This window comes from Pelmatolapia mariae, linkage group LG3_W (assembly GCF_036321145.2).
Source record: "Pelmatolapia mariae isolate MD_Pm_ZW linkage group LG3_W, Pm_UMD_F_2, whole genome shotgun sequence".
NCBI lineage: Eukaryota > Metazoa > Chordata > Actinopteri > Cichliformes > Cichlidae > Pelmatolapia > Pelmatolapia mariae.
Genome location: NC_086229.1, coordinates 9774590 through 9801435, shown reverse-complemented (window position 1 = coordinate 9801435; position 26846 = coordinate 9774590). Strand labels below are relative to the sequence as shown.

General features: G+C 42.8%; 1 protein-coding gene across 1 annotated transcript in view; it reads right to left on the bottom strand.

Annotated features, from left to right (window-relative positions):
- Window positions 1-201: 201 nt before the first annotated feature.
- LOC134620464 (ribonuclease inhibitor-like) overlaps window positions 202-26846 on the bottom strand; it is a 37168-nt gene continuing 10523 nt past the window's right edge. The window contains exons 3-7 of the mRNA XM_065470103.1: window positions 1937-2110; window positions 947-993; window positions 729-798; window positions 396-487; window positions 202-281 (exon numbers count right to left, since the gene is read on the bottom strand). Coding sequence (XP_065326175.1) covers window positions 202-281; window positions 396-487; window positions 729-798; window positions 947-993; window positions 1937-2110 — 463 coding nt within the window. The remainder of the gene's footprint in view (window positions 282-395; window positions 488-728; window positions 799-946; window positions 994-1936; window positions 2111-26846) is intronic.

The following is a 26846-nucleotide window of genomic DNA, read 5'->3' as shown; positions in this document are numbered from 1 at the left end:
TTGTACATCACTGTCAGCAATAGACTCATTCTGCTGTGTGGACAGGAACACATGTGACATCACTTCCTGTTTGTTTGTGACTGAGGAGGAAGAAGTTTACAAGGAATCATTTAGAAGAGTTTCAAACATCAACTGATTGAATCCATGAATGTGAAAACGTGTTTGTGAGTGAAAGAGACAGACATGTACAGACTGAACTGTTCAACAGTCAGAGTGTTTCTCTAACAGGAGACACTCTTTACACTCAGCACAGGGACACTGAGGAACCAGGAAACCTGAACCTAAATCCAGGATAAAGAGTTTGAGTGAATGTGGTGTTGAAGGTGTGGAGGTGGATCAGAGTGTCAGAGGAGACTCTGTAGAAGGACAGAGTGCCAGCAGGACAGTCCACATACACTGCTGCTCTGTTAGAGACAGAGGAGGAGGAGGAGGAGGAGGAGGAGGAGGAGGAGGAGATGGGTGTTTCTCTGTTATTGTGCCTGACAGACTGAGGACCACCATTATAACAGTCCAGACTCCAGGACTGATCATTCCATCCAAACACACAGTCATTACTGCCTCCTTTCCTTCTGATTCTTCTGTAACTCACTGATATAAAAACGTCTCCTCTCCACTCGACCTCCCAGTAACAGCGACCAGTCAGACCATCTCTACACAGCAGCTGAGGAACATCATCAAATCTGTCTGGATGATCAGGATATGACTGAACCTCCTTCACTCGTGTCACCTTCCTGTTGTTGTCAGACAGTTGGAGGTTTGTGTTCACTGTGTTTGTGTCGATTGTGAGTTGACAGGAATCTGATGGAGAGAACAAACACAATCCAGCTGCAGTTATTGATCCATCATCTGTTCATTGATTGACACTTTGATGATGACTCCTGACATGATGAAGATGGTTGAATGTGTGCTGCTTTGTTTTCATGAATCCCATTAAAAACACACTTACACTTCCTCAGACCTGGTCTCAACCATCGGACTCCAGCAGGCTCCGCCCTGAAAGGAGGAGGGGTCAGAGCAGTCAGCATGCACACATGGACATTACATGGCTCTCACACACACACTGTTACACACTGAGCTCAAAGCTCTGCTCCACTGTTTGATTCAAAGAAATCTACATTTATTTATCAGCACATTTAAAAACAGGTTGAGCCAAAGTGCTGCACAGAGTAGAGATAAAATAGGAAACATACACAGTAATTACTATAAAGACTCGTCAGAATTGAAAGCTACAGAGTACAAATGTGTTTCCAACCGGGTTTTAAAAATGTCGAGTGTTGGTGACGACCTGATGTGAAGGGCGACTGTTCCAGAGTTTGGCTGCAGCCATCGATAAAGCTCACCTCTGTTTTTACGTCTAGTTCTGGTCAGAAGCTGCTTATCTGCAGACCTGAGGGCTCTGCTTGGATTATTTTTGTTAAAGAGAGATAAGATGGAGCCAATCCACTCAGAGATTTAAAGACAACAAGATCTGGAAGTGGGTTCTACGACGTACTGGTAACCAGTGGAAAAAGCAGTGATGGTCTGTCTAGCACAGAGCCACCGCTGGAACCAGAAAATTCTACTACAACAGCAAAAGGCACCAAGCAGAGCTCTTTGATCCCATGCACGAGATCAAATTTATTGTGAATTCAGCTGTGAATGTAGAGTTTGTCATCATTTAAGCTTCCATTTCCAAATGTTAGCTGACACTTTATTAGGTACACAGTGGCATCTATCTCAGGCACACCTGTGACCTAGATGTTCCTGCAAACAGAGTCCTTGGAGACCCCCTACATAAATATCCATGTACTATCCAGTTAGACTAGTGTGTCTGTCCCCGAAAATATTCCTGCATGTGTGATTGTTCATGTGTCATCTGCAGGAAACAAACAGGAAGTGAGTGAAGGACACAGGAAATGTTTCCAGCTCTTCCTCCTCTATCAGACATTCTTCATACCTGAGAGTGTCCAGTCTCCAGCCTGGATCCTTCAGTCCAGCCGACAGCAGCTTCATTCCTGAGTCTCCTGGATCATTGTAGCTCAGGTCCAGCTCTCTCAGATGGGAGGGGTTGGAGCTCAGAGCTGAGGCCAGAGAAGTACAACCTTCCTCTGTGATCAGACAGCCTGACAGACTGCAGACACACAAAACATCTGAAGCTGTTTAACAGTGTAAGGTAACAGCCTCCAATATTAGAGAGAAAGCCCCAAACATCAGACAATCCACTGTGAGCAGCACTTGGTGATGGTGGGAAGGAAGAACTCCCTTTGACACAAAGATCCTCCCAGTGAAAACAGGCTCCAGGAGGAGCATCTACCATGACTGGTTGCAGAGAAGAGATGAGCTCAGAGAGACAAGAACAAAACTAAGGAGAGAGAAGACAAAAGTTAAGGACATGCAGTAGTGACATATAAAAGCATCAGGAGTGAAAAGAGGGGAGAAGAAAGCAGAGCATCATGGGAAGTCCACCAACAACCTGAGCATAACTAAGGGATGGTTCAGGGTCACCTGATCCAACTCTAAGTATAAGCTTTATCAAAAAGGAAAGTTTGAAGCTGATCTTCAAAGTAGAGAGGGTGTCTGTCTCCTGAACTCAAACTGGGAGCTGCTTCCACACCCAGTCCAACATAGCCAGGCTTTCTTTGCTGCTTTGACAGAACCTCAAATCCCAGTCAGAGATGATGAGCATCATCACAGTGATGATCATTTCTCTGTTAACCCAGGCTTTCTGCTTCAGGATCTCTGCACGCTCACAGAACAAGGAGACCTTTAAACATCATTTCACTAAATGGATGGACTGAGCTCAGCCTACAGATGAACTGGTGCCAGAGATCATACAGAACATCAAACAGTCAAAGCGTGTTTCTGGAATATTATGTTTTTGTTCCTGCAAGCGCTTTTTATGCAGTTTTTGCAAAGCTTTATGTGGAAGGAAACTGTGACCTAGGACAAGCTGATGGCATAAGATGTAAGTACAACTCCTCCAGTTTCATATGCAAAAAAAATTATTGCGCTAGCTTATGTGGTTATAGTGCTACCGGGATTTAAAAATAGATACGCAAAATGGAGCATGTCCACTACCGGCTTTAAAGGGTTAAACACTACATGTTACTCAGTACATTCATTTCTGACACTCGCCCACAGTCCAACAAAGGAAACACTGAGATCACATCAGTTTGTCATCAAAGTCTAATTATTAGGGCAAGTTAAACTGTTATTATCACGTTAACTCATTAATTGATTAATCACAGTTTTGAATCACAGTATTTAAAATCATGATTATTGTGAAAGTGCTCACTGGCTCTGAATATAAAAGCCATGGGTCACAGGAGGGATGTTGATCAGTGCTGGCTTGAAATGGGCGTAATTATGCGTCTCAGCCAATGAGAGCATTGAGGGTGGGCCTAATACTACTGCAGCGCTCACATGACCCAGGACAGTGTGCATACAGTGGAGGCTCGAAGCGAGGAGGAGGTATAAACCGTGTCTGCCGTCTATCGTAATGGGAAATGTGCGATCGTTATCGAATAAAATCAACGAGCTCAGCAGTGGTACGGAGTCAGAGGGAATACCGAGAGTGTAGCCTGATGTGTGGTGTAACCCTGCCAACATAACAATCAAAGAAAGGATTTGTTGCCCGGACATTGAACTGTGTGCTGTTGGACTCAGGCCGTATTATTTACCCAGGGAATTTTCTCACGTGATCTTGGTGGCTGTTTATGTTCCTCCCTCTGCTAACCCCACAGCTGCATGTGACACTATCCACTCTGCCATAGCCCGGTTACAGACTCAGCACCCGAGTGCCTTTATTGTGATCTCGGGTGATTTCAACCATGTATCACTGGACAACACACTTCCAACATTCAGACAATATGTGGACTGTCTGACCAGGGGAGAGAAAATCCTAGACCTGCTGTATGCTAATGTAAAGGATGCATACAGCTCCTCCTCCCTCCCCCCACTTGGTAGGTCAGATCATAACCTGATTCACCTCACCCCCCGCTATGTGCCAATTGTGAGGAGGGAACCTGTGACCACGAGGAGCGTTAGGAGGTGGTCAGAGGAGGCCTTAGTGGAACTACAGGGCTGTTTCGAGGTGACCGACTGGGAGACACTCTGTGAGCCTCACGCTGAGGACATCAATGGGCTTACTGAGTGTATCACAGACTACATAACTTTCTGCACCGACTCCATTGTTCCAACTCAGACTGTTCATTGTTACCCAAATAACAAGCCGTGGGTGACTAAGGACATCAAAGCCCTCCTCAACGACAAGAAGAGGGCTTTCAGAGGGGGCAATAAAGAGGAGGTGAGAAGGGTCCAGGTGTTACTAAAGGACAAGATCAGAGAGGCTAAGGACAATTACAGGAGGAAGCTGGAGTGGAAACTCCAGCAGAACAGCATGAGAGAGGTGTGGAGGGGCATGAAGACCATCACTGGATTCAGGCCAACCAACAGCAGGGGAGCTGAGGGAGGTGAGGATAGAGCTAACGAGTTGAATCTGTTTTTCAATAGATTCAACACCACAGTGTCTGCTCACACCCCCACGACCTCACCTGTGGTCAGCCTGGAATCCAGAGCCACACCACTGTGCCAGCCTCTCTCTTCCCATAGCACTGTTGACTCCTGTGGGATTCCTGACACCCCTCCCCCGCCCATCACCTTCACTCAATACCAGGTTGAGAGGCAAATGAGGAGACTTCACTCAGGCAAGTCTGCTGGACCAGACGGAGTGAGTCCCCTCGTCCTCAAGACCTGTGCCCCCCAGCTGTGTGGAGTCTTTCATAAACTGTTTATGCTGAGTTTGAGTTTGCAGAGGGTCCCAGTGTTGTGGAAGACATCATGCCTCGTCCCTATTCCAAAGACGCCACGTCCCAGTGGCCCCAGGATTACAGGCCTGTGGCACTGACCTCCCACATCATGAAGACCCTGGAAAGGCTCATCCTGGACCAGCTGCGACCCATTGTCAGACCACATCTGGATCCCCTGCAATTTGCCTATCAGCCTCGTCTCGGAACAGAGGACGCCATCATCTACCTGCTCAATCGCGTCTACACCCATCTGGACCAGCCAGCGAGCACCACTGCACTTTACAGGAAGGGCCGGAGTCGTCTCTATTTTTTGAGGCGACTGAGGTCCTTCAACATCTGCCACAAAATGCTGAGGATTTTCTACGAGTCTGTTGTGGCCAGTGCGATCCTCTCTGCTGTTGCATGCTGGGGGAGCAGGCTGAGGGTCGCTGATGCCAACAGACTCGATAAACTGATCCGTAAGGCCAGTAATGTTGTGGGGATGGAGCTGGACTCCCTCAAGGTGGTGTTGGAGAGGCGGATGTTGTCCAAAATAAAGACAATGTTGGATAACACCTCCCACCCACTCCATGACATGCTGGTCAGTCACAGGAGCGCGTTCAGTGAGAGACTGAGATTACCCATGATGCACCACTGAACGACACAGGAAATCATTCCTGCCTGTGGCCATCTCCCTGTACAACGCATCCACTTAACACACTGGTTACTGCAACAGCTACACCCTTCTTGCACATGTTCTTTTTCAGCTATTTATTAATAAGTGACTTTTATGTATATATATGCCTGTATATGTATATTGTGTATATAGTTAGTGTATTGTCTGTCTTAGTTAATGTTTGTCTATAATGGAGCACTGTAACAAAAAATAATTTCCCCTAGGGATCTATAAAGTATTCTGATTCTGACAGAAAGAAAGGGGCGGGGACAGAAACATGGAGACAGGTACAGATCTTTGACATGTTCATTTTAAACTGTTCCAGAGGGCAGTGTTGATACAACTAAAGTTATTTGGAAGCAAATTTGAGTTTTTTTTATCATCGGAGTACTTCATGTCTGAAGTATCACTTAAATGCATTACACGCTGTTGATGGCAGCAAACAAACCACCCAGACAAACAGAGGTGGGAGGCTTGGGTAGACTACGTTGGATCAGCTTGTGGGAGGAGTCTAGATAAACCACAGAAAGACAAGCTAACAAACGCCACAGTGAAGTGAGTAGCTACAAACTGCAGGCCGATTAGTGTTGTTGAAGAAGTCGGTCTGAGGAACGTTCTTAGGATCAACAAATGACGGCATGTATGAACCTCAAGACGCAGCATCACAAGAAGAACACATGAGCTGTAGAAGAAGGAGAGACTACGAAAGCCACGGCGTTACAACATGAACCTGCTATTGGTCTCTCTGGAGACTACTGGGCGTGGCTGGGTAACCATGGTTAACTGGGAGTTACAGTACATGATATTAATGAAGAGTAGGAGCTGCTTTCACATGCTCTGACTGTAATAAAAACAGAGGCATTTGACTGAAACGTGCAGAACATGTGATTCATGTTGCACAGCAGTGGGACATTTGAAATAAAGTCAGCACACTCAGTACAGATAGTGCATCAAATATGATGCTGCTGCCAGACGTCTGCCTTTGAACGCGTCCCTGCATCGCGCACAACACCAAGGTTGCCATGGCAATCACAGCTAACAGGGACAGAGTGCACAGCTGAAACCCTGCAGGTATATTTAACATGATGTATTTCTCAGTGTCCTGTCTGTGTGTGAGAGACAAACAGCCTCTGTATGTGTGTGTAAATACAGCATGAATATGTAGAGGACATGTTTGTGTATATAAGTACATGAATGCTCTGCGTCATTTGAATCTTTGATTCTTGTTTCTGTTGCAGGTCTGTGACTGAACTTCTGGGAGGAGAAAAGTTGGTTTCATGCTCTGTGATTCTGTGATTTGTCATCTCTCTCAGGTGATGGAGAGCTCAGATGATGACCCCGCCTACGTGGTCAAATTCAAGTCTACATTCAGAACAGACCTGGAGACACGCAAGCAAAATGCCAACATTGTATATGTGAAACTGCTGCTGCACTGGAGCCAGATTCAAGGAGCTCAAGTGTTTACCCAGATCTTACTGAACTTACTGAAGGAACAGAGGGTTGTTGGAGGGAAACCTGTGGAAGCAACAACATCCGAGCCACCAGAGAAAAAGTTGGCCTATTGGTGCTTCATCAGAGTGTGAACAGGAGGAAGACTCAGCTGAGAACAGTGTGGTGGATACAGAGCAGAGCCCACCATCAGTACAGAGGCCTGTCCATTAGAGTGCTGCTCCAAACATGCAGCACATGTACTTGGCCACAGCTGCAACATCTGTACCTGTGAGAGCTTGTTCTCTGTTGCTGCTCATATTGTACAGAAGAAGAGAGTTTCTTTATCATCAGAAAATGTCAGTGAGCTTGTGTCTTAGCAGCTGGCTCGGTGCAGAGGAGGAAGAACATGTCAAGTCAGAGGAAGATAAATGCAGTTCATGTTGTCAACTCAACCTGGACGACTGAAAGAGTTTTTCTTTGTCTTGTTTCTGACTGAGATTCTCCAAAGGAAATCCAGCACAAACACACACTTCACACACTCAAAGTCCTGCACAGTAAATGAGCTGATGAGCGTTTGTGCTGCTGCCTGATAACAGAACAATAGTTCTGCTGCTTCCTGTTCTGAAAACACACATTTATAAATGTTCACTTGCTGCTGATCAAAGGTGCCTGTTATAATGTTATGTTGGTGGCTCTGGACTCTGAGGGGAACTTTGTAAAAAACTAGATCAGATGTTGACGTCCTGGCAGAGACAAAGAACTTTGATTTGATATTTGATTAGATTCATGTTTCAGCTCAGACTGACAGAAATATTTGAACTGCTGCTGTGTTAAAGGGAACACTGCTGTTAGAAAGCACCTGATTTGTTTCTGCACACTGAATGTTGCACTTCTCATACTGCAGTACTATTAACATAAGGACACAATACACTACTTTTGAACTCATGATTGAATGTTGCTGTAACAAAGCCATTAATGGTGATTCAAAGTGTTCATGGTTTCCCAGCACAACAAATGATTGAAGTGTGACTGATCCACTTTCTAATGTGTGTGTAGCCACACTGTGTGTCACTGTGTCACAGGTGAGTCTGTGTATCCAGGTTCTATGAGGAGAACAGGATATAGTGACTGAGTCCAGCAGCTTAAAGTCTGACTCCATCCTCCATTTAAATAACTCACACCAACAACTGAACAGCTTTGCCTTTGTGTAGCTGACACTTCATTTTGATGTCCTTCTATTCTGGTTCATCTGGTTTCAGTTTCTATAAGCACACAGGTTTCATCAGTGACTCTATGACCTCAGTAATCTTTGCTGGGCTTAATGCTCTGAACAAAGCTGCACATCACAAGACTAAATAGAATCAGTCTTTCATTTCTCACTGCTGTTTGACTTCAGCTCTCAATGTCCCACCATAACCCATGGAAAGAATTACTGTCCATCCAGGCTCCTGAACATGAAGCTGATGAAGGTGGAGTATTGTGAGGGCTGATGGAGATGATGAGGAGGAATCCAGGAGCAGTGGGTGGATGGCAGCATCAGCATGAAGGATCAGTGTGATAATACATCATCATCCACAAAGAAAACCAGTCTGAGTGTCTGACGCTCGTTAGAAAGACGCAGTCCCAGCAGTTAGCTTGTCTGCTAGTTAGCTGGTGAGAGGGGATATTTCACTGTTATTTTATCATTGCATCAGAATCATATAATAAGCTTTGCATTAAAACATTTATTGAAGCTATTGACATTACATTAAAGTTCGGATGACAGTGATTGTTATAACCTCATGTTAATCTTCTATTTACAGGTGTTAGTATAATCATATAATCTTTCATTGCAGGTGTAACCATGATCATCTTTATACATATTGCCGCCTGGTGCTTATTATGGAGTTGTGCTCCATAATAAGGGTTAGTAAGGGTTAAAAGCTACAGTCAGCGGGATGTCTGACTGATCTATTGAGGGAAGTGGCTCAGAGCGTAGAAGACCGCACATGCTTACACGACACTTACATCATGTTATTTTATGATCTTTTATTTAGTGATATCTTTTGTTAACCTTTAAGTAGTGTGTATTGGCAGTAATTACTCATTAGTTCATTTACTTATCATCACTAATTGTTATTGCATTAGAGAATGTCTTTAGGCTGTCGGCCTTATGTTACAACTTCTATTACAGGTATCGTCATAGTCCCATATTAATATTTTCTATTCCAGGTGCAGTGATAATCATTTTCATATACCTGCATTGTATTTTTGTGCTTGCTAAAGAGGGGGCTCGGTCAACTAGTGGAGGGTCGGAAACTTTGTTCGGTGCGAGGACTGAACAATCTATTGTGTTAAGGATCTTGAGCTATAGAAAGAACACGCTTACAAAACACATATATCATGTTATTCATCATTATCCTTTATTCATTTATATTCTTTTTATTAAGCTTTGAGTAGTGGCATTTGATTAGAACATTTATTCAACAGATTACATGTATGGTTTCAGTTAGGTTATTGCACACATGCAGAGTTGGCCTCTGTCCTTATAGACAGAGTGAATGCTGAGGTCGAGGCACACACGCACACACACAAGCAGTAGTTAAACTCATGTAGAGGGGAGAGTTCAAATATTTAGAAAACAGTTTGCAAGGCCTTGTAGCTGTTTGATTGTGCTTGCAGGAGAGACTGTTTGTTCCAGGGGATAAGCAGAGTGGAAGATTACTGGGAAGGATCTGGCCTCGGGAAGAAGAAGATGTTCTTTCAATGTGTTAAAAGTTGTCAACATTTATTGTATTGTACCTACTTTACGCATGAGGGGGTGTTCTAATACCCTGATGTTCATAAAAACTATTGTTGTGTGGTTTTCAGTGAGAGATCGATGCTGTCTGCGTGCAGTATTCATCTCCCACACGTGTGCATTAAAATCATCGTTTGACTTGACCCAGCCGGACCAGTGTTGTTATTTTGGTTTTCCTCTCGTATCCATCCCCAATATTTTGAACCCGTAACACTGGTCTGCTAGTTAGCTTGGAGCTAACTCACTAGAACATTCAATGCTAAACCAGGGGTGTCAAACATATGGCCCATGGGCCAAATCCAGCCCTTGAGATAATTTGATCTGTCAAATATTGATTAATTTTTAGGCTTGCTGATAATATATGTGAGCATGGCCAAGATGTTATTCTGATGAGCACACCATGTGGCCAAACACCTTAAGAGACAAACTGGGATCATACCATTATGTGAAAGAAGATGGAAATGTTCTATAGACATCAAGTGTAGTGGTAGAGACCAGGTACACAGGGAAATGGGGAGCTGTACCTAAATGCAAACAAAGGGTTTCAAACTTGTCCAGGTCTTAAACCTCACGTGTTCTTCCTAATAGTTGTAAATGGATAAAAATAAGGCTTTTATGAAAACACTGAATAAAAATTCCTGCCTTTAAAAAGACTAAATGTACAGTTCAGTATTGAATACTACATAAAATAAACTATATATAAAGTGTGTCTGAATGGCAGAAATGCAGAAATAAGATAAGCTAAGCTAAGCTAAGATAAGATAAGATAAGATAAGATAAGATAAGATAGAACTTTATTAATCCCTCGGGTGGGTTCCTCTGGGAAATTCGGTTTCTAAAAAAGCACAACACCGACAGAAGTTACAGAGCGTGAGGAGAATATTATATATATACATACACATATAAATACAGAGACATATATAGATAAAAAAAAAATACGAAGGGGATAAATAGAATAAATAAGAATAAAAAATAAAAATACAAGTGAATTGCACATTTCAAGTATTAAAGTCTATTGCACCGTTGACTATTTAACAAAAGTATTGCACAGAAGGTATTGCACAGTGAAGTGAAGAGGCACTACAGCTTCGCTGTTCCCCCCTCCTTTGTCCTCCTGTTTCTCCTCCCTCTCCCCTCCAGAGAGGAGTTAAACAGTCTGATGGCGTGTGGGACAAAGGAGTTTTTAAGTCTGTTTGTTCTTATCTTGGGGAGAAGCAACCTGTCACTGAACAGACTCTTCTGTTTGTTTATGGCTGTGTGCAGAGGATGCGGCTCCCCCAGTTCAGCAGCACACGCCTTTAGCATCCTGGGACACTCCTTGTCTTGGCCTGCTGCCTTCCTGGGGCGAAGCTTCCTCAGTTGTCTCCTGACCTGATCCACTGTGACACAGGGAGATGATTGGGAGGAGGGGGGGAAGAAGATGTCTTGCTGCTGAGAGAGGAATTGGAAAAGGGGGGTGTCATAGTGTCGGGAAGGGGGGAAGCGAGGGAGGTAGGAGAGTGGGGAGAGGGCTCTGTAGTAAAGGTGAGGGTGAGGGGGCTGTGTGCCGGTCAAACCTGTTGAAGAAGTTGTTGATTTCGTTTGCCTTCTCCACAGTCCCCCCCCTCCACTGTGCTGTTCTTGGTGTTGTGGCCTGTGATGGTTTTCACACCATGCCAGACCTCCCTCATATTGTTCCTCTCCAACGTCTGCTCCACCTTCCTCCTGTAGGTGTCCTTTGCTTCCCTCAGACAGCGTTTCACCTCCTGCTGTGCTGCTTTCATCTCCTCCTTCACTTTGCTCCTGAAAGCCTTCTTCTTCATGTTGCGGACAGCTTTGACTTCCTGTGTTACCCACGGTTTGTTATCACATATAACATATAACACCGTACCGTCTTAGCAGGGGCGACTGTGTCCACACAAAAGTTGAGGTAGTCTGTCAGACAGTGTGTCGCCCCCTCTATGTCCTCACCATGTGGGCTCAGGAGCACATCCCAGTCTGTGGTGTCATAGCAGTCTCTCAGAGCATCCTCCTTTTCTGGGGTCCATCTCCTGATGGAGCGTGTTGTGACAGGCTGCCTTCGGACGAGGGGTGTGCATTGTGGCTGTAGATAAACCAGGTTGTGGTCTGACTTCCCTAGTGGGGGAGAGGGTTGGCTCTGTATGCATCTCTCACATTAGCATACAGTAGGTCAATTGTCCTGTTGCTCCTTGTGGGACAATTCACAAACTGGTGAAAAGCAGCCAGAGTAGAATCCAGTGTGGCATGATTAAAGTCTCCAGATATAATAATAAAAGCCTCTGGGTTTTGTGTCTGCAGTCTTGCTGTAACTGTGTGTATTTTCTCACAGGCAGCTGCTGCGTCGGCCCTCGGAGGGATGTAAACACACACACAGATCACACGACTAAACTCCCGAGGTAGATAATATGGCCGCAAGCTAACAGCTAGCAGCTCCAGGTCCGGCCGGCATACCGAAACTTTAACGGAGACATGTCCAGGGTTGCGGTATCTGTTGTTAACGTAGACAATGAGTGCCCCACCTCTGCTTCTCCCGCTGGCCTGCGTGTCCCTATCGGCTCTCACGGATGTGAAACCGCATAGGTCTACGTTAGCATGTGGCGTTAGCTTGGTTAGCCATGTCTCCGTGAAGATAAACAGACTGCACTCACGGTATAGTCGGTGCTCTGAAATATGTGCATATAGCACAGAGCCACGGCTCAGTGTCTGAATGAGTCTCACAGACCTGAATGTGCTGTTGAAGCCATTTATAATTATGACGTAATTCTTTATTCGTTTGATCTGCTCCTTACCACAAGCGACCAGACGTAGAAGGTTTTGGACTTTTAGCTATACTTTCTTAAGTTTTACAACTTTTCTTACTGTTAAAAACCTCGTTATTGCCATTCATGCTATACAAAGTAATTAGACGTGTGGTATCTACAGAAATGTCAGAATGTAAGCTAAAAGGTCACAAAACCATCTCAACAACCACCAAACAGCTAAAACAGCAGGTGAACAGATTACACAAAAAAGTTGTAAACACAAATCCCCCTGATCATCTGTTTTTTTAAACATGAAGCGTAGTTTTGGACGTTCATTTACTGCTGGTTCAGTGAATTTTGGTTGGACAGTGATGAAACCTGCAGTCTCAGAATCTGTGAGAAGTCTGCTTTCAGCACGCAACAGCATTGTTGTGTTGTGTGCTGTGGATTCACCTCTGCAAACTCATCCCTGTTTTACCATCATGTTCCTACTTACACAATAGCAAAGGAACCAGTTCCCAGGAACTACTTCCTGTCTTGTTAACATAAGAGTATGTTGCCCTTCAAAACACCTCCACTTCTCCTCTTATTAGAGGACTGCCTTATTATTAATCTGCTAATTCTGTCAGTTGAAGAAAAAAAACAATGCTTGGTCTCACCTGAGAGTTTCCAGTGTACAGTGTGGACTCTTCAGTCCTTCAGACAGAAGCTTCACGCCTGAATCCTTCAGGTTATTGTTACTCAGGTCCAGCTCTCTCAGATTAGACGTCTGAGAGCTGAGACCTGAGGACAGAGCTTCACAGCTTCTCTCTGACAGGTTACAGCCACTCAATCTGAAAAATAACAGATAAACCATTAAAAAAAATAAAACACTTATGATGAAGTGTAACAAGATATTATATTTTATTATATTTTATATATTATATTATTATATTATTTAGCAATATTTAATCTTAGTTTTTGTCAGGAAACTGAGCACTTATGCAGAGCAACATGTGGAGAGAATCAGAGGAGAAGAAGTGAAGAGAGAACAGCAGTAAAACAACACTGAATTGTTTAGTGTGCTTTTGGTATCAACACAATGTGTCAAATTTCTTTATTTTATATTAGTTTTAGTAGAATTAATAATTATCACTTAGATAACAACCACAGACCAGATCTAGATGGCACTTTGGTAACAGTTACACCCAGAAATATTTCAGAAATGTGGAGAATTTGTGCTCCAATGTATTCAGTATTGAACAAACTGAGTGCTGATGATTACTTAGACTTTTCAGACATCAGCAATCATTACTTCTTTGGTTTAGTTTTTTTATATTTTATTTGAGTTGTTCCCACCTGATCTGTGTTAAGTAGAATAAACATTTAAAAACTAAAGCTATGATCACATATTTACTTACAGAGCTTTGTTGGAGGCTTTGACCACTGGCAGCAGCCTCAGATGAACCTTTTTTAAAGGCTCACGTTCTCACTTAGATCATGTATTTCTACTTACATTTCTTTCTGGGAAAATGGGGATTACTTTGAAAACAGGAACCATTTTCCCCAATAATCAGCCCTGGATTAGTAAATCACTCCAACATGTTCTCAGTCAGAAGAAACTGTCTTGTTATGAGGAAGAGAAGAAAAAGATTGAAGCACATAAACTTGTTCAAAGAGATAAAGCTGTCACGGTTCAGTATTTTGAGTTTATTATGTTTTGGTTTACTTTTGCATTATGGATTGTTCTTTATGTTTCTCTGGCACTTTGTGTTTCAGTTATCTTGGCGTTTTGGATTGTTTTCTCATTTTGTGGTGATGGTGATGATGATTATTGTTTTTTGAGTTCCATGTTTCTGTTTATTGGTATTTAGGATTTGTGTTCTCATGTTTTGTGTGGGTTTAGTTCCATGTGTCATTCTCTGTCTGTCTCTCAGTGTCAGGTCTGCGTCTTGGTGTAGTGTTCTTGTTTCCTGTTTTATTGTGAAGGTCTGCGTCTCTTGTGAGTGTGTTCAGTTTTACCTCTGTCTCGTCTTGTTCATTACTCCCAGCTGTGTCCACCACCTGTGTGTAATCTCCCCGTGTTTCTCTGTGTGTATTTAAGTCACGTCTTTAGTCATTGTTGTTGCTGGTCCGTCTGCGTTTACATCCCGCTTCATCTGTGTGTCTCCCTGCTGTCCGTCGCCTGCCACCTCCGCTCATCTTCCTTCATGTTCAGGTCCTGGTTTTTGTCTGTAGTTTAGTTGTTCTCAGTTTAGTTAGTTTCGTTCCCGTGTTGCTGTTTTGTCCATTTCATTTTGTGTTTAATAAACCACCTTCTCACCTTCATTCTTGCCTGCAATTGGATCCTCCTTTATTATTTTTCCACACGGCTCATCTCACTCGCCGTGACAAAAGCAGCTAAAATCAGGTCTAAAAGTAAAGCAGAGGATGAGCTGAATAAAGGACACTCAAGGCTGGCTTGGAAAGGAATGAAGTCCATGGTGGGGATGCAGAACAAGGAGCAAAGATGAATGTGATGCTGAATCAGCAGAAGATTAGGACTCATTTAATTCCAGCTTTGATATCATTGATTTCAATGAAGAGCTTTGTGATTGTAGCAAAGGGCTGGTAACTCTGACAGTGACACTGATGAGGTGTCATCTAAAGAGCTTAGAAAAAAAGGCATCTGGACTTCTTTAAGTTTCTTGAAGACGTTTCACCTCTCATCCAAGAAGCTTCTTTATTTCTGGGGTCAAATGGTGGAGAGTCCCAGATTTAAGCCCTGTGGGAGAGTCCGCCAAGGGGGTCATGAACCCCCTGTTGATCCTCTACCTAATCACACGAGCCAAGGTGTGATTAGGTAGACTCTGTACAAACAGACTTCAGCCATATGAGAGTGAGTGTGAGTGAATGAGAGCACACACAGGACACGCTGATCTTTGAATGTGTGTGACTCAGTGAAAAAGAGGATTGTATTGAATATACTGTGACTGACAGAGTTTAAAGAGAAAGGTGTTTGGTTTAAAATGGATTATGCTGCCATGGCAACTACAGCTGAAATGGACAACTATATATGTGAAAACTGATGCTGCACTGGAGCCAGATTCAAGGAGGTCAAGTGTTTACCTGGATTTAGTCAGTGGCCCAGCCCCTCCTATATTTTTATGTATGTGGCCCTCAGTGAAAAAAGTTTGGACACCCCTGGTCTAATGAAACCTGAACTGACTGAAATGTGAAGTGAAGTTTATTCAGATGTGAAAAGAAAAAGAGAGAGAGACTGATAATAAAGTGGGGCTGAAGATCAGTGAATATGATGTAAACACCTGAGTGGTTGACTAGATATCAGACTGACAGTTTCCCCTGTGGATTATAACTTCAAGAAGATGTGACATTAATCAATCCAGCTCTCCGGATTATTTCAATCAACACTGAGCTGGAACACATCTAAAGTGCTGGAAGTGCTGGTTTCACCACCAACCTCTCTGTGTACATTCACTTTTTAACCCTTTGTGAAATAATAAAGATTCAAATGTAAGTATTATTCTAAGTCAGTGCAAACACCTCTAATAGGTTACTTTGGCCTTTCCAAGTCATATCTTTCGTTGGAGTCTGTGGTCCAGACTTCTAAAACCATCCTAGTTTAACAAGCACTACAATCTAGAAGAGAGCTTCACTAACAGCTGTGACTGATAACATTTGACCTGCAAAGGACACGCATGTTTATTTGTATCAGGACAAGCAGGGAAGACATGGACATCAAGATTGTCAGGCTGTCCGAGTCCCCTCACCCACATCAGCTCAGATCTCTGCATTATCTACTGAGTCAGAGGGTCAGGGATCAGAAGTTCTACAAAGAGTAGAACCAGACTTCCTGTATAGAGGTGTGTGGGCCTACCGATCCACAGTGTCAGCACAACTAAAACATGGTGACTGACCTCAGATTTTCAAATCGACATCGTGGTTTCTCCAGAAGAACACACAGCTGCTTCACTCCTGAATCCTGCAGGTTGTTGTTGTACAGGTCCAGCTCTCTCAGATGGGAGGGGTTGGACTTCAGAGCTGCTGCCAGATAATCACAGCTGATCTCTGACAAACCACAGTCCCTGAATCTGTATGAAGAATGAAAGATGTAAGTTTATTAGACAAAGTGCTTGAAATCATTCAGTGTTTCATCATCTGTTCAGCTGAAGAAGGTTCAGAATGTAGAAGTTTAAAAAATGGAAACTCCAAACAGCTGAAGCCAACAGGAAGCAGCTTCAAACAAAGAAGAGAAAAAAACTCTGAATGTTTTACATTAATGTCGTACATTTATCATAAAAACATGAAAAAGTCGTGTTTTTCCTTCCAGGGACCACATGGCTTCACTTTTGAAGGTGAAGTAAGTAAGTAAGTAAGTAAGTAAGTAAAGTTTATTTATTAAGCGCTTTTCATAGACAGGTAGTCACAAAGCGCTGCACACAGAGATTAAAATAAACAGTACAATAAATAGCAAAATGCACAATTTAAAAAAAAAAAAAAAGTATAAAAATGTAAAAAGCATTGGTCAACAGAAAGCTTGTTTAAACAGTAAAGTTTTTAACTGCTTTTTAAAGGATTCCACAGAGTCAACCAAACGTAGTTGTAGAGGTAGACTGTTCCACAGCCTTGGTGCCACAGCCTGAAAGGCTCTGTCCCCTTTCGTCTTCAGACGTGTTCTGGGAGCAACCAACAAGCTCTGAGTCTGTGAGCGGAGACGGCGAGCAGTAGTGTATTTTGTGAGAAGCTTGGATAAATAATCTGGGGCTTGGCCATTTAGTGCTCTGTATGTTAAAACAATAATTTTAAAACGAATTCTAAAATCTATTGGGAGCCAATGTAAAGAACATAAAATAGGAGTGATGTGAGCTCGCTTGCTAGAGCGAGTTAGCAGTCTGGCTGCTGCATTTTGTATAGCTTGGAGGCGAGAGAGAGATGATTTATCCAAGCTGGTAAACAGGGAATTACAATAATCTAAACGCGATGACACAAATGCATGGACAATTTTTTCCAGTTCAGCTAAGGACACCATATGTCGCAGTTTAGAAATATTCCTTAAATGAAAGAAACAGGAACGAGACAGAGATTTTACGTGTGAGTCAAGGCCCAAAGAAGAGTCAAATATTACTCCAAGATTTCTAATATTTGGCTTAGCAGAAGAACAGAAAGGGGCAAGAACCTGACTGATTTTAGAATATAGATCAGGAGGAGCTATGATCATGGTCTCTGTCTTGTTCATGTTTAAAACAAGGTAATTGTTAGAAAGCCAATCAGAGATTTGAGTTAAAGCCTGGAATAGGGTGGACAGCCTATCCAGCTGATGAGGCTTAAAGGACATATACAGCTGAATGTCATCGGCATAGAAATGATAAGAAAGGTCACTAAAAGACTGAATAATGCCAGCTAAAGGAAGCATATAAAAAGAAAATAATAATGGACCCAAAACTGAACCCTGTGGAACCCCGCAGGTTAGGGCAGCAGTGTTAGAGGAGAACCTATCAGTCCTAACAGAAAAGGTCCTGTCTGATAAGTAGGAAGAAAACCAGTCTAAGGCGGTGCCAGATATACCAGCCAAAACCTTGAGCCTGTTGAGTAGGATTTTGTGGTCGATGGTATCGAAGGCTGCGCTAAGATCTAGCAAAATGATCACGGAGCAATTTCCTGCATCAGATGCCATTAGTAGATCATTATGGACCCTTAAGAGAGCGGTCTCCGTAGAGTGCTGCTTTTGAAAGCCAGACTGAAAAGGGTCAAAAATCTGCAATCGGCATAGTAAGGATCTGAACTGATTTTCTACAATTTTTTCTAGTAATTTACTTATAAATGGCAATCTTGAAATAGGACGATAACTACTAGGGGAGGTAGGATCTAGATTCTGTTTTTTTAACAGAGGGGTTACCTCAGCGTGTTTAAAATAGGACGGAACACAGCCTTGCCTCAGTGAATTGTTGATGATGGATAGTAGTGTGGGACCAATGCTGGTGAGAGTCCCAGACAGGACAGAGGGAGGTAATATATCTAAGGAGCATGATGAGGATTTCATTTTACCTATTACTGCAATTAAGTCACTGAGTGTGATTGGAGAAAAAGAAGTAAATGACCCGGGACAACAAGGGGCATCTTCATAGGGGGAGGCACTTGAGGAGATTTTAGATCTCAAGTCCATCACCTTATTTACAAAGTAATTGAGGAAAGTGCTACAGTCTTCAACAGAAAGTAACACAGCATGCTGAGTTGGAGGAGAAACAATACTATTGATAGTGTCAAATAGAATTCTTGGGTTATTTTTATGACGATTTATGAGATTATTGAAGTAAGAGGCTCTGGCCTCTTTAACTGACTCATTAAATAAGTGAAGAAGTTCTTTGAAGTGTTCCCGATGGACAACCAGCCCAGTGGACTTCCAGAGACGCTCTGCTTTTCGACAGGAGCGTCGAAGACCACGGGTTTGATTATTTAACCATGGTGTGCAGGAACTAACAGTACAATGACTAGTTTTGAAAGGAGCAACCTGATTAAGAATGGCAAGACAGTGTTCATTGAAAGAATTAATAAGGATGTCAACCTCATCAGAAGAAGGTTTAAAATTAAAAAGTGAAGAAAACTTTAAAATGACAGAGTCATCAATGAAGCGCCTGCGCTTAATAAAACTTTGGGGAAGAGACTCTGAATTGAACAATATATTAAAAAAGACTGACTTATGGTCGCTAAAAGAAACATCATTTAAGTTCATGTGGTCAAGGGAAACACCACAGGTGAAGACCAAGTCCAGAGTGTGCCCAGCTGTGTGAGTAGGACCTGATACATGTTGAACAAAATTGAAAGAGTCCATAATGCTCAGGAACTCCTTAGTGGTACTATTTGATGAGTCCTCTGCATGAATGTTGAAGTCACCAACAATGATGACCTTGCCCAGTTTAATTGTGGAAGTTAAAAATTCTTGTAGGTCTGACAGAAAAGATGCAGCAGGTCCAGGTGGACGATAAATTAAAATGCCATATATGGGCTGTTCTCGTCCAATTTTTATCATAATCATCTCAAAAGAGTCGTAACAGCTAGAGGAGATCATCTGGCATAAGAATGTCTTTTTGAAAATTACCGCTGTTCCACCTCCTCGTCGAGATATCCGAGGTGCACAGAGAAAAGAACAGTCAGCGGGACACAGCTCTAAAAGATGTGAGAAATCATTCTCACGCTGCCACGTCTCAGAGATAAACATAAAATCAAGCTTCTCCGTACAGAACAAGTCATTTAAGATATAAGACTTGTTGGCAATTGAGCGGGCATTAATTAACATCCATTTAACGTTGCGACTCACCGGGACAGGGGTAGGGTTTCCAGTAACAGAGTTCGTACTATGCGGTAAGCTGCGCAGCAAAACAGGGTTCCTGCCGCGATAAGGCATTGCTTTCCATGCTTTTAGGTGGAAGCCTGGGTGGTAAACACAGTGGGTTGTGGGGATTAATCCAGCTCCGACAAGTCTCAGGCGGATCTTACCGCTAGCAGCCCAGGAATAAAGCCCACGAAGATCTGCCTCTTTCCGAAGACGACGGAGCAGGACAAGAAAGCCGGCTCTCTTCCCCCGCTTCCTCCGACGAGGCCTCTGAAGCAGTATTGAGCTGACCGGCAAGAGTGGAGGTAAACCAGGTGCTGCGTCCCGCTCGAGCGGTGGTGGGAAAACAACGTCGTATCGTTGACTCTGAAAGTTATCCATGGCAGATTTGATCGCCAGTAACGCATGGCGATCATAGATCCGAAGGGAGATGACGCCGGACAAAACTGTAGCAAGAACACTTGCATAACATATAAGGTAAACAAACACACGGACGGAGGCAGCGGCACAGCCAGACACAGGCGCCATCTTGCTTCACAAGAACAAGTGTGAAAGAAATGGACATATTTGAAGTCCAACACCTTTTTCCAGTCACATTATTAAAGCAGACAAACTACAAGCTCATTTTCATTCCAACAAGTCATCTTCTGACCTGGACTAACAACACTGGTCTCTATGTGCAGCTGGCTGTGAGACCAGTGCTCAGGGAGCATCTATAAAGTGCAACACTGGAAGAACATCACACACTAATTTGCTTCCAGCACTTTCACACAAACATCTACTGTCATTATTGTCACCAAACTCTGTGGATCCTTTATTGCAAATTCAAATGGGATCAAATGGTCAGACAAAAGAGGCTTATGAGGAAATATGATGAAATGTTGTGTATTAGCAGGAAGTTATTGAATCGTTTTCCTCAGAAACCAAACAAAATGATTGACAAACATGTTTTTACAAACTCAGTGTTGGACTTGGATCAGCAGGATAAGCTGATGTGTAAAGGCATTGTAGGCTACGTTCACACTGAAGACGAAAGCGCATCAAATCCGACTTTTTTTTGACCCTATGCGACCCATATCCGATTATGGTATGACAGTGTGAACGACACAAATCCGATATTTTCAAATCCGACCCAGGTCACTTTCATATGTGGTACCGATACACAGGGCTGGACTGGGACAAAAAATCGGCCCGGGCATTTTGACTAGAGACCGGCCCACCAGGTATTATGGGAAAAACCATAAAGCCTTTGAATGAAAACAAACGTCATTGTGACAGTGATGTACACTGTCTTGTTGGTATATATGTATCAATCTAGAAGTTAACTTAAACCTACACCATCCTCCCTATTCTGGTATTCTAAACAGAAACCCAAAGACTGCTTGGTTTACCTCCTGAACTTTCTACAACACATGGTGGAAACTTGAAATTAAGACAGAGAAGACTAGAGGGGAGACATGACCATTACTGAATATTAAAAATAATAAATGACAGATTTAGTGATATTTTCATAAACTATTTATTTACCACATGAATAAACAGCATGGCATTTTACACACAGTACTGGTACAGTATCTAGAAAATGTGGGAAAATACTGGCATCATATACAGTACTTACTTCTGAAGAAATTATGTTGGGACCCTGAAAAAAATTACTATGTACAATAATGGATTTCTATACATTTGACATCAGATGAAAACTTTGGTTGTATGATTTAGATAATTATTTGTTAAAAGCTAGAAATTTTAAATGAGAATAAGAAAGAAACGTATTTTTTGTGCCCCCCTTTCCCTGTTAATGCCCTACCTGGCGCCCCTGGCAAAACTTTGCTAGACCCGCCCCTGCACATAAGTTACCAGCTGTCAGCTACTAAAAAAAGGATCCTGGTGTTATTTGTCTCTCAGAAACAGTTCATAACTTCCCTTCAGCCCTTCATCCCTCCAGCAAACATCAGCTGATACTAGAAATTAATAGTAAATAAATTCTAACAACAGCTCATCAAGTTTAAAGGTGCTTCTGTTGTTTAACGCGACCTCCGCTGGTTTGCTCTTTCTGACGCAGAGAGAAAAGCCGATAAGCTGATCATTGATCATTGATCAGCGATCGGGACAAATAGCATTGCTTTTCACCTCAACTTTAAAGTTCGACCTCCTCGGCTGTAATTGGTCCAGCCCAGAGTCGATCATGACCAACTGGCCAATACACCACTATTCATTTATACCGTTGAAAAAATAAAAGAAATAAAACCCCATCGGCCCATAAAAACGAAAAATCACGAGCGGCCCACCGGGCAAATGCCCGGTATGCCCGATGGCCAGTCCAGCTGTGCCGATACATATCTGCTGTTTTAGAAAGCGACTGCTGTTTGAAAGGTCATGTTGCATTAAATCCGTCTTTTACGGGGCGATCGTGGCTCAAGAGTTGGCAGTTCGTCTTGTAATCGGAAGGTTGCCAGTGTCCGGCAGCCTCGCCTCTGTCAGTGCGCCCCAGGGTGGCTGTGGCTACAATGTTGCTTACCATCACCAGTGTGTGAATGTGTGTGTGAATGGGTGGATGACTGGATGTAGTGTGAAGCGCTTTGGGGTCCTTAGGGACTGAGTGCTACACAAGTACAGGCCATTTATCATTTATGTCACTGACACAAGACAGATGCCAATTATCAGCGCCGGAAAAGACAAACGAGAAAGCATGGCGGCGGAAACTGGAGACGGAGTGAGTTAATGGACAGAAACTGAGGTTTTGGACTTGATTAGAATATGGGGAGACAATTCTGAAGAAACTGATAGACTGCTGCAACAACACCTACCAGCTCTGTAGCCCCATTTTTACTTCCGTAAACAAAGTGCGTTGTGTATGACGTCTTCTTTTGTGCATGTGGGCCACGAACCATTTGCACTAGAGTGTGTTTGCTATCACATTTTATTTGTAGTGTGAACAACCAGACAAAAAAATGGATTTGATGAAAAAAACAGAATTGAGCATTAAGACCTGCAGTGTGAACGTAGCCTTTGTCTCGCTGTATGAGAGTCAAGTTATTACTCAATATTTATGGAGGATGTTTTTTAATTAGGCTCAAATATGTGACAGACATTTAATCCCATTTCAGTTTGGCCTCATCCTGGGCCGGATTATCCAACACACTCTTTCTTACATTTTAGCTCTTCAAGACAAACATAGTAAAACAAGCATATATCTATGTTTCCTGATAAAATGATGTGACAGGTAGAGTAAAGTGGTGGTGTTACAGCCTTTCTCCCCTCTGGTGCTGAGGCTGTTAGTCTCTCCCAAACTCAGCTACAGGACTTCCACATGAATGAAAGCAGCAGAAGTGGCTTTACAAATGAAAGAAGAAGAGGAGAAGAAGAGGAGAGGGAGGCCACCCTGACCATCACTCCAGCTGGAAACATCACACTTCCATTAAAGTTGGTGAGAAAATGTTGAGCAGGATGAGCTGCTGGCTAATCTGGAGGCTGTAGCAGCAGCTCACAGTCACAGTGGATTTCCACTCATGAAAAAGCTCTGGCTGCTTCATTTCTCATCTCATATCAGAGACTTTAAGGCTTCAGTGAAGCTGTACCTTCCATATTCAGCCCAATGTGCTCTGTATTGTTTTTTGCAGGTCATCTAAACAGGAGTTAGCAGATCATTTCAATATAAAAGGTTGGAACTGTAAAGAAAACAAACAGAGCTCATAAACTGAGACTGATTTCATTTTTTTCAGCTGCAACTTTTTAGTTGTTCCTTTTTTAAGACTTATACATAATTATATTTACAATAAGACATATCATTCCCTGCAGTACTGTGGGCGGGGCCGGGGATTTCTAATTTAGTGACTTGCCATGGAAAAACAGTTCAGACATCACAAAATGTTAGTTATTTAAATTAATACCAGTCTCTGCACTTAGTAGAACGACACCTGTGGTGGCAGATTTCTTTTCTCATGTATTAATCACATATTTAATTATATCACATTAGTTATAGTAATATCACTTTCTCACTTTACCATAGTAAGAGCACTCATGTCACTAGTTTACATGCATGTGGAAAGTTAACACAGTGAGGCCAGTGTAATGGGAGACATTATACAGATAGTGAGACTCCTTCTGCTTATCAGGGATGTAAATCCTTAGGTAATGGCCGAGCAGAAAACAAGGTCATAATTCTCTCTGTGAGGGAGGAGGTATAGCCCCCCGTGAGGTAAGACATGTGAGAGTTTGTGGAATGTTCTTTGTCTGTCTCTGTATATAAGATGTAAGGGTGGTGGCCACAATTCAGAGATGGTCCTGGTGTTTCACTGGGATGCTCTCTCCACATTGCAATGTGTTCAGTAAACCCACTTCAAATCAAGCTCACTGGGTGTGTTGCAGGTTATTGTTAAAATTTCCACAACACACCTTTCAGCATCTAATGATACTAAGAATATGTTTTCTGTATCAGTATTAGTGATGAAACAATGAGGAGACTGATGAAGGAACAATGAGGGGAAACTGTAACAGCAGCAACAGAAACCAGCAGACAAAGCTGAGGTCTGGGTTCCTCTATGCTACACACAGCCTCCTGCTCCTGGACTTTAGTAAACACATAAATATCTCCAAGTACACTTACTTCAGAAACTCATTTCAAGTTTACTTCAGCTTTAAATGACTCACAACATCAGCACACATGAGTAAACACAGTAACTCACACAGCTACTGTTCAAGTTTAGTCATCTTTAATACAAACATCTCATTATTATGAATCTCACAGCTACCTGCTCATTGAACTGAACAATAATTCTGTTTTACCATTAAAACAAAATATGTGACTGTAAAGAATCTTCAGACAGTAATTAAGAATCTCCTAAGCCATCCAAAGATAAAGAAAAGTTCACCTGCCAATTCTATAAAGCTTGGTTCTTTATACAATAATATCATTTAATGATCAGCAGTGGGGATGTTTGGATCCTGACCTGAGAGTTTCCAGTGTACAATGTGGACTCTGCAGTGCAGCAGACAGAAGCTTCACTGCAATACAATTATTGGTTAACTAAATAGCTTCATTAAAACACAAATGTCTTTCTATATGAGCACTTACTCCTTGTAAGCTCCACCTGCCCCAACTTCTGAGTAAGAAGACATGAAAACAAACTGTAAATCTAGCACAAACATAATTTCTGACTCATGATTGGAGATCTTCTCAGATCCATTTGTACATTTAGAGCCTGATACTGAAATATAGCAGCACGGACATTCACAGCAGCAAAGGGTTCTTGCTGATCGGAGCTGGCTTGGCCCTGGCTTATTGAAGATTAAAGAAAGTGGAATCAGCTGTTCAAAACCCCACAAGGCTGCCCGCTGTGACTGAAACAATGGGACGGGTCGTGACATCTCAAAATGGGCTCATTGAACGCAGCACGGATAAGATGTTGGAGAAGTTCGACGCTGCCGTGCACACTCACACTTTGCTCTTTGAGCGCAAAACTGATAACCCGTGGCTCTCCAACGGGAGATTAACAGACCAGTGACGGACTGTTAGATCAGCTGTGAAACTGACATGCAGTTGTTCGCACCAAAGAAAACCACCATCATTTCATGCGGCTAACATACCGGTGCCAGCTGTGGTCTCAAGGCTGGAGCTGAACATAACAAATCTCACCCTACAAGGTGGGCCATTTATATGGATACACCGTAATAACATGGGAATGGTTGGTGATATTAAAGTCCTGTTTGTGGCACATTAGTATATGTGAGGGGGCAAACTCCTCAAGATGGGTGGTGACCATGGTGCCCATTTAGAAGTCGGCCTTCTTGGATACAACTTTTGCTTTTTCAATAGGAAGAGGGCCATGTGACACATCAAACTTATTGGTAATGTCTGCAGAAGACACATGGTTCTTTTTATTACAGTTCCCAAACATTTTTAGAAGATAAACAAGGAATTGTTTGCATTGTGCGTGTTGCTAAGTTTATTTTTTCTTGGCATCTTCTTGTGACCTTTGTCATTTTGTGTGATTGCTCTTGCTGAGCCTACATACTAGGAGAGAGGGTGAGACTAGTTTTCTTTCTCTAGAGCAGGGGTCTCAAACTCAAATGAGCCGCGGGCCACTTCTGGCACCGTCATCTCATTGGAGGCCACTTTAGTGTCCAAGTAGTACAAACACGAAAACCCCCACTAATATTTCCTAAAATGTAGTGTTTTGTTTGTTTTATTAAAAATATTGTGTAACAAGACAAAACTGCAAACAAGAACGTATTTCTTTCCTCACTCTTACTATCTGAAGCCGTTCATTGAACTACCAAATAAACAGCTCTTTCTGGCCAGACTCATGGCAGCACTATGATTTTGTTTGTATTTAACAAAATAAAAATGCAGGCATAAGCGTACACATTAGTTTTTGACTGCAAGTTAAAAACTGTTTTCTTTCCAAATAAACCTCTCACTGATCTAACACAGCCCTAACCATGTTTGCACTCTTGTTACCTCGGCCAGGTCCGCGGCTCCGAACCTTGGTAAGGAGACATCTGGAAAGTACTTTGGGTTCTGTGTCGGGCTCGTAGCCGGGAACTAGCTTTACTGTCTGGGTCAACTTTGCTAGCGAGAGACAGAGAGAGGCGCTGAAAGGCCGCTCCAGCAGAACTTTATTGTTTCGGAGGAAAACACGAACACGGTGTACAGTCGAGTCTTAATAGCTTACTGGGCTTGTCAGGCACTCTTTTGGGCTGCAGTGGTTATTATTATATTTACATGCTTCCACCTCCCGTTTCTGCTCGGTAGCACCTCGCACTTTTCCCCTTTTTCTCCCTCCCTCATGCTCACACACACACAGCAGGAGGGGCGGTCCCACACGTTCTCCCTGCAGCAAGGACTACACCGCCTACGAGGCTACATTCCTAAAGGGCCATGCCTGTAACACATTTGAATTGAATTCGTTGCGCTATGCTGCTTTGTTCACTGTGGCTTTGCGGGCTAATGTTTGTTGTGTTTTGTAGGAAAACCAGCCTACAAAATGCAGGAATGGATCCAGACTGGGCACCTCTATCAACCTGGGTCATACCGAGTTTAAAGCTGATACCACAACTAGATTTGATCGGTTAAGAGAGAGCGACATCAAAACAGCCACGAAAGGTCCCGCATATATGTGAACAAGTGTTGTATTGAAGCAAT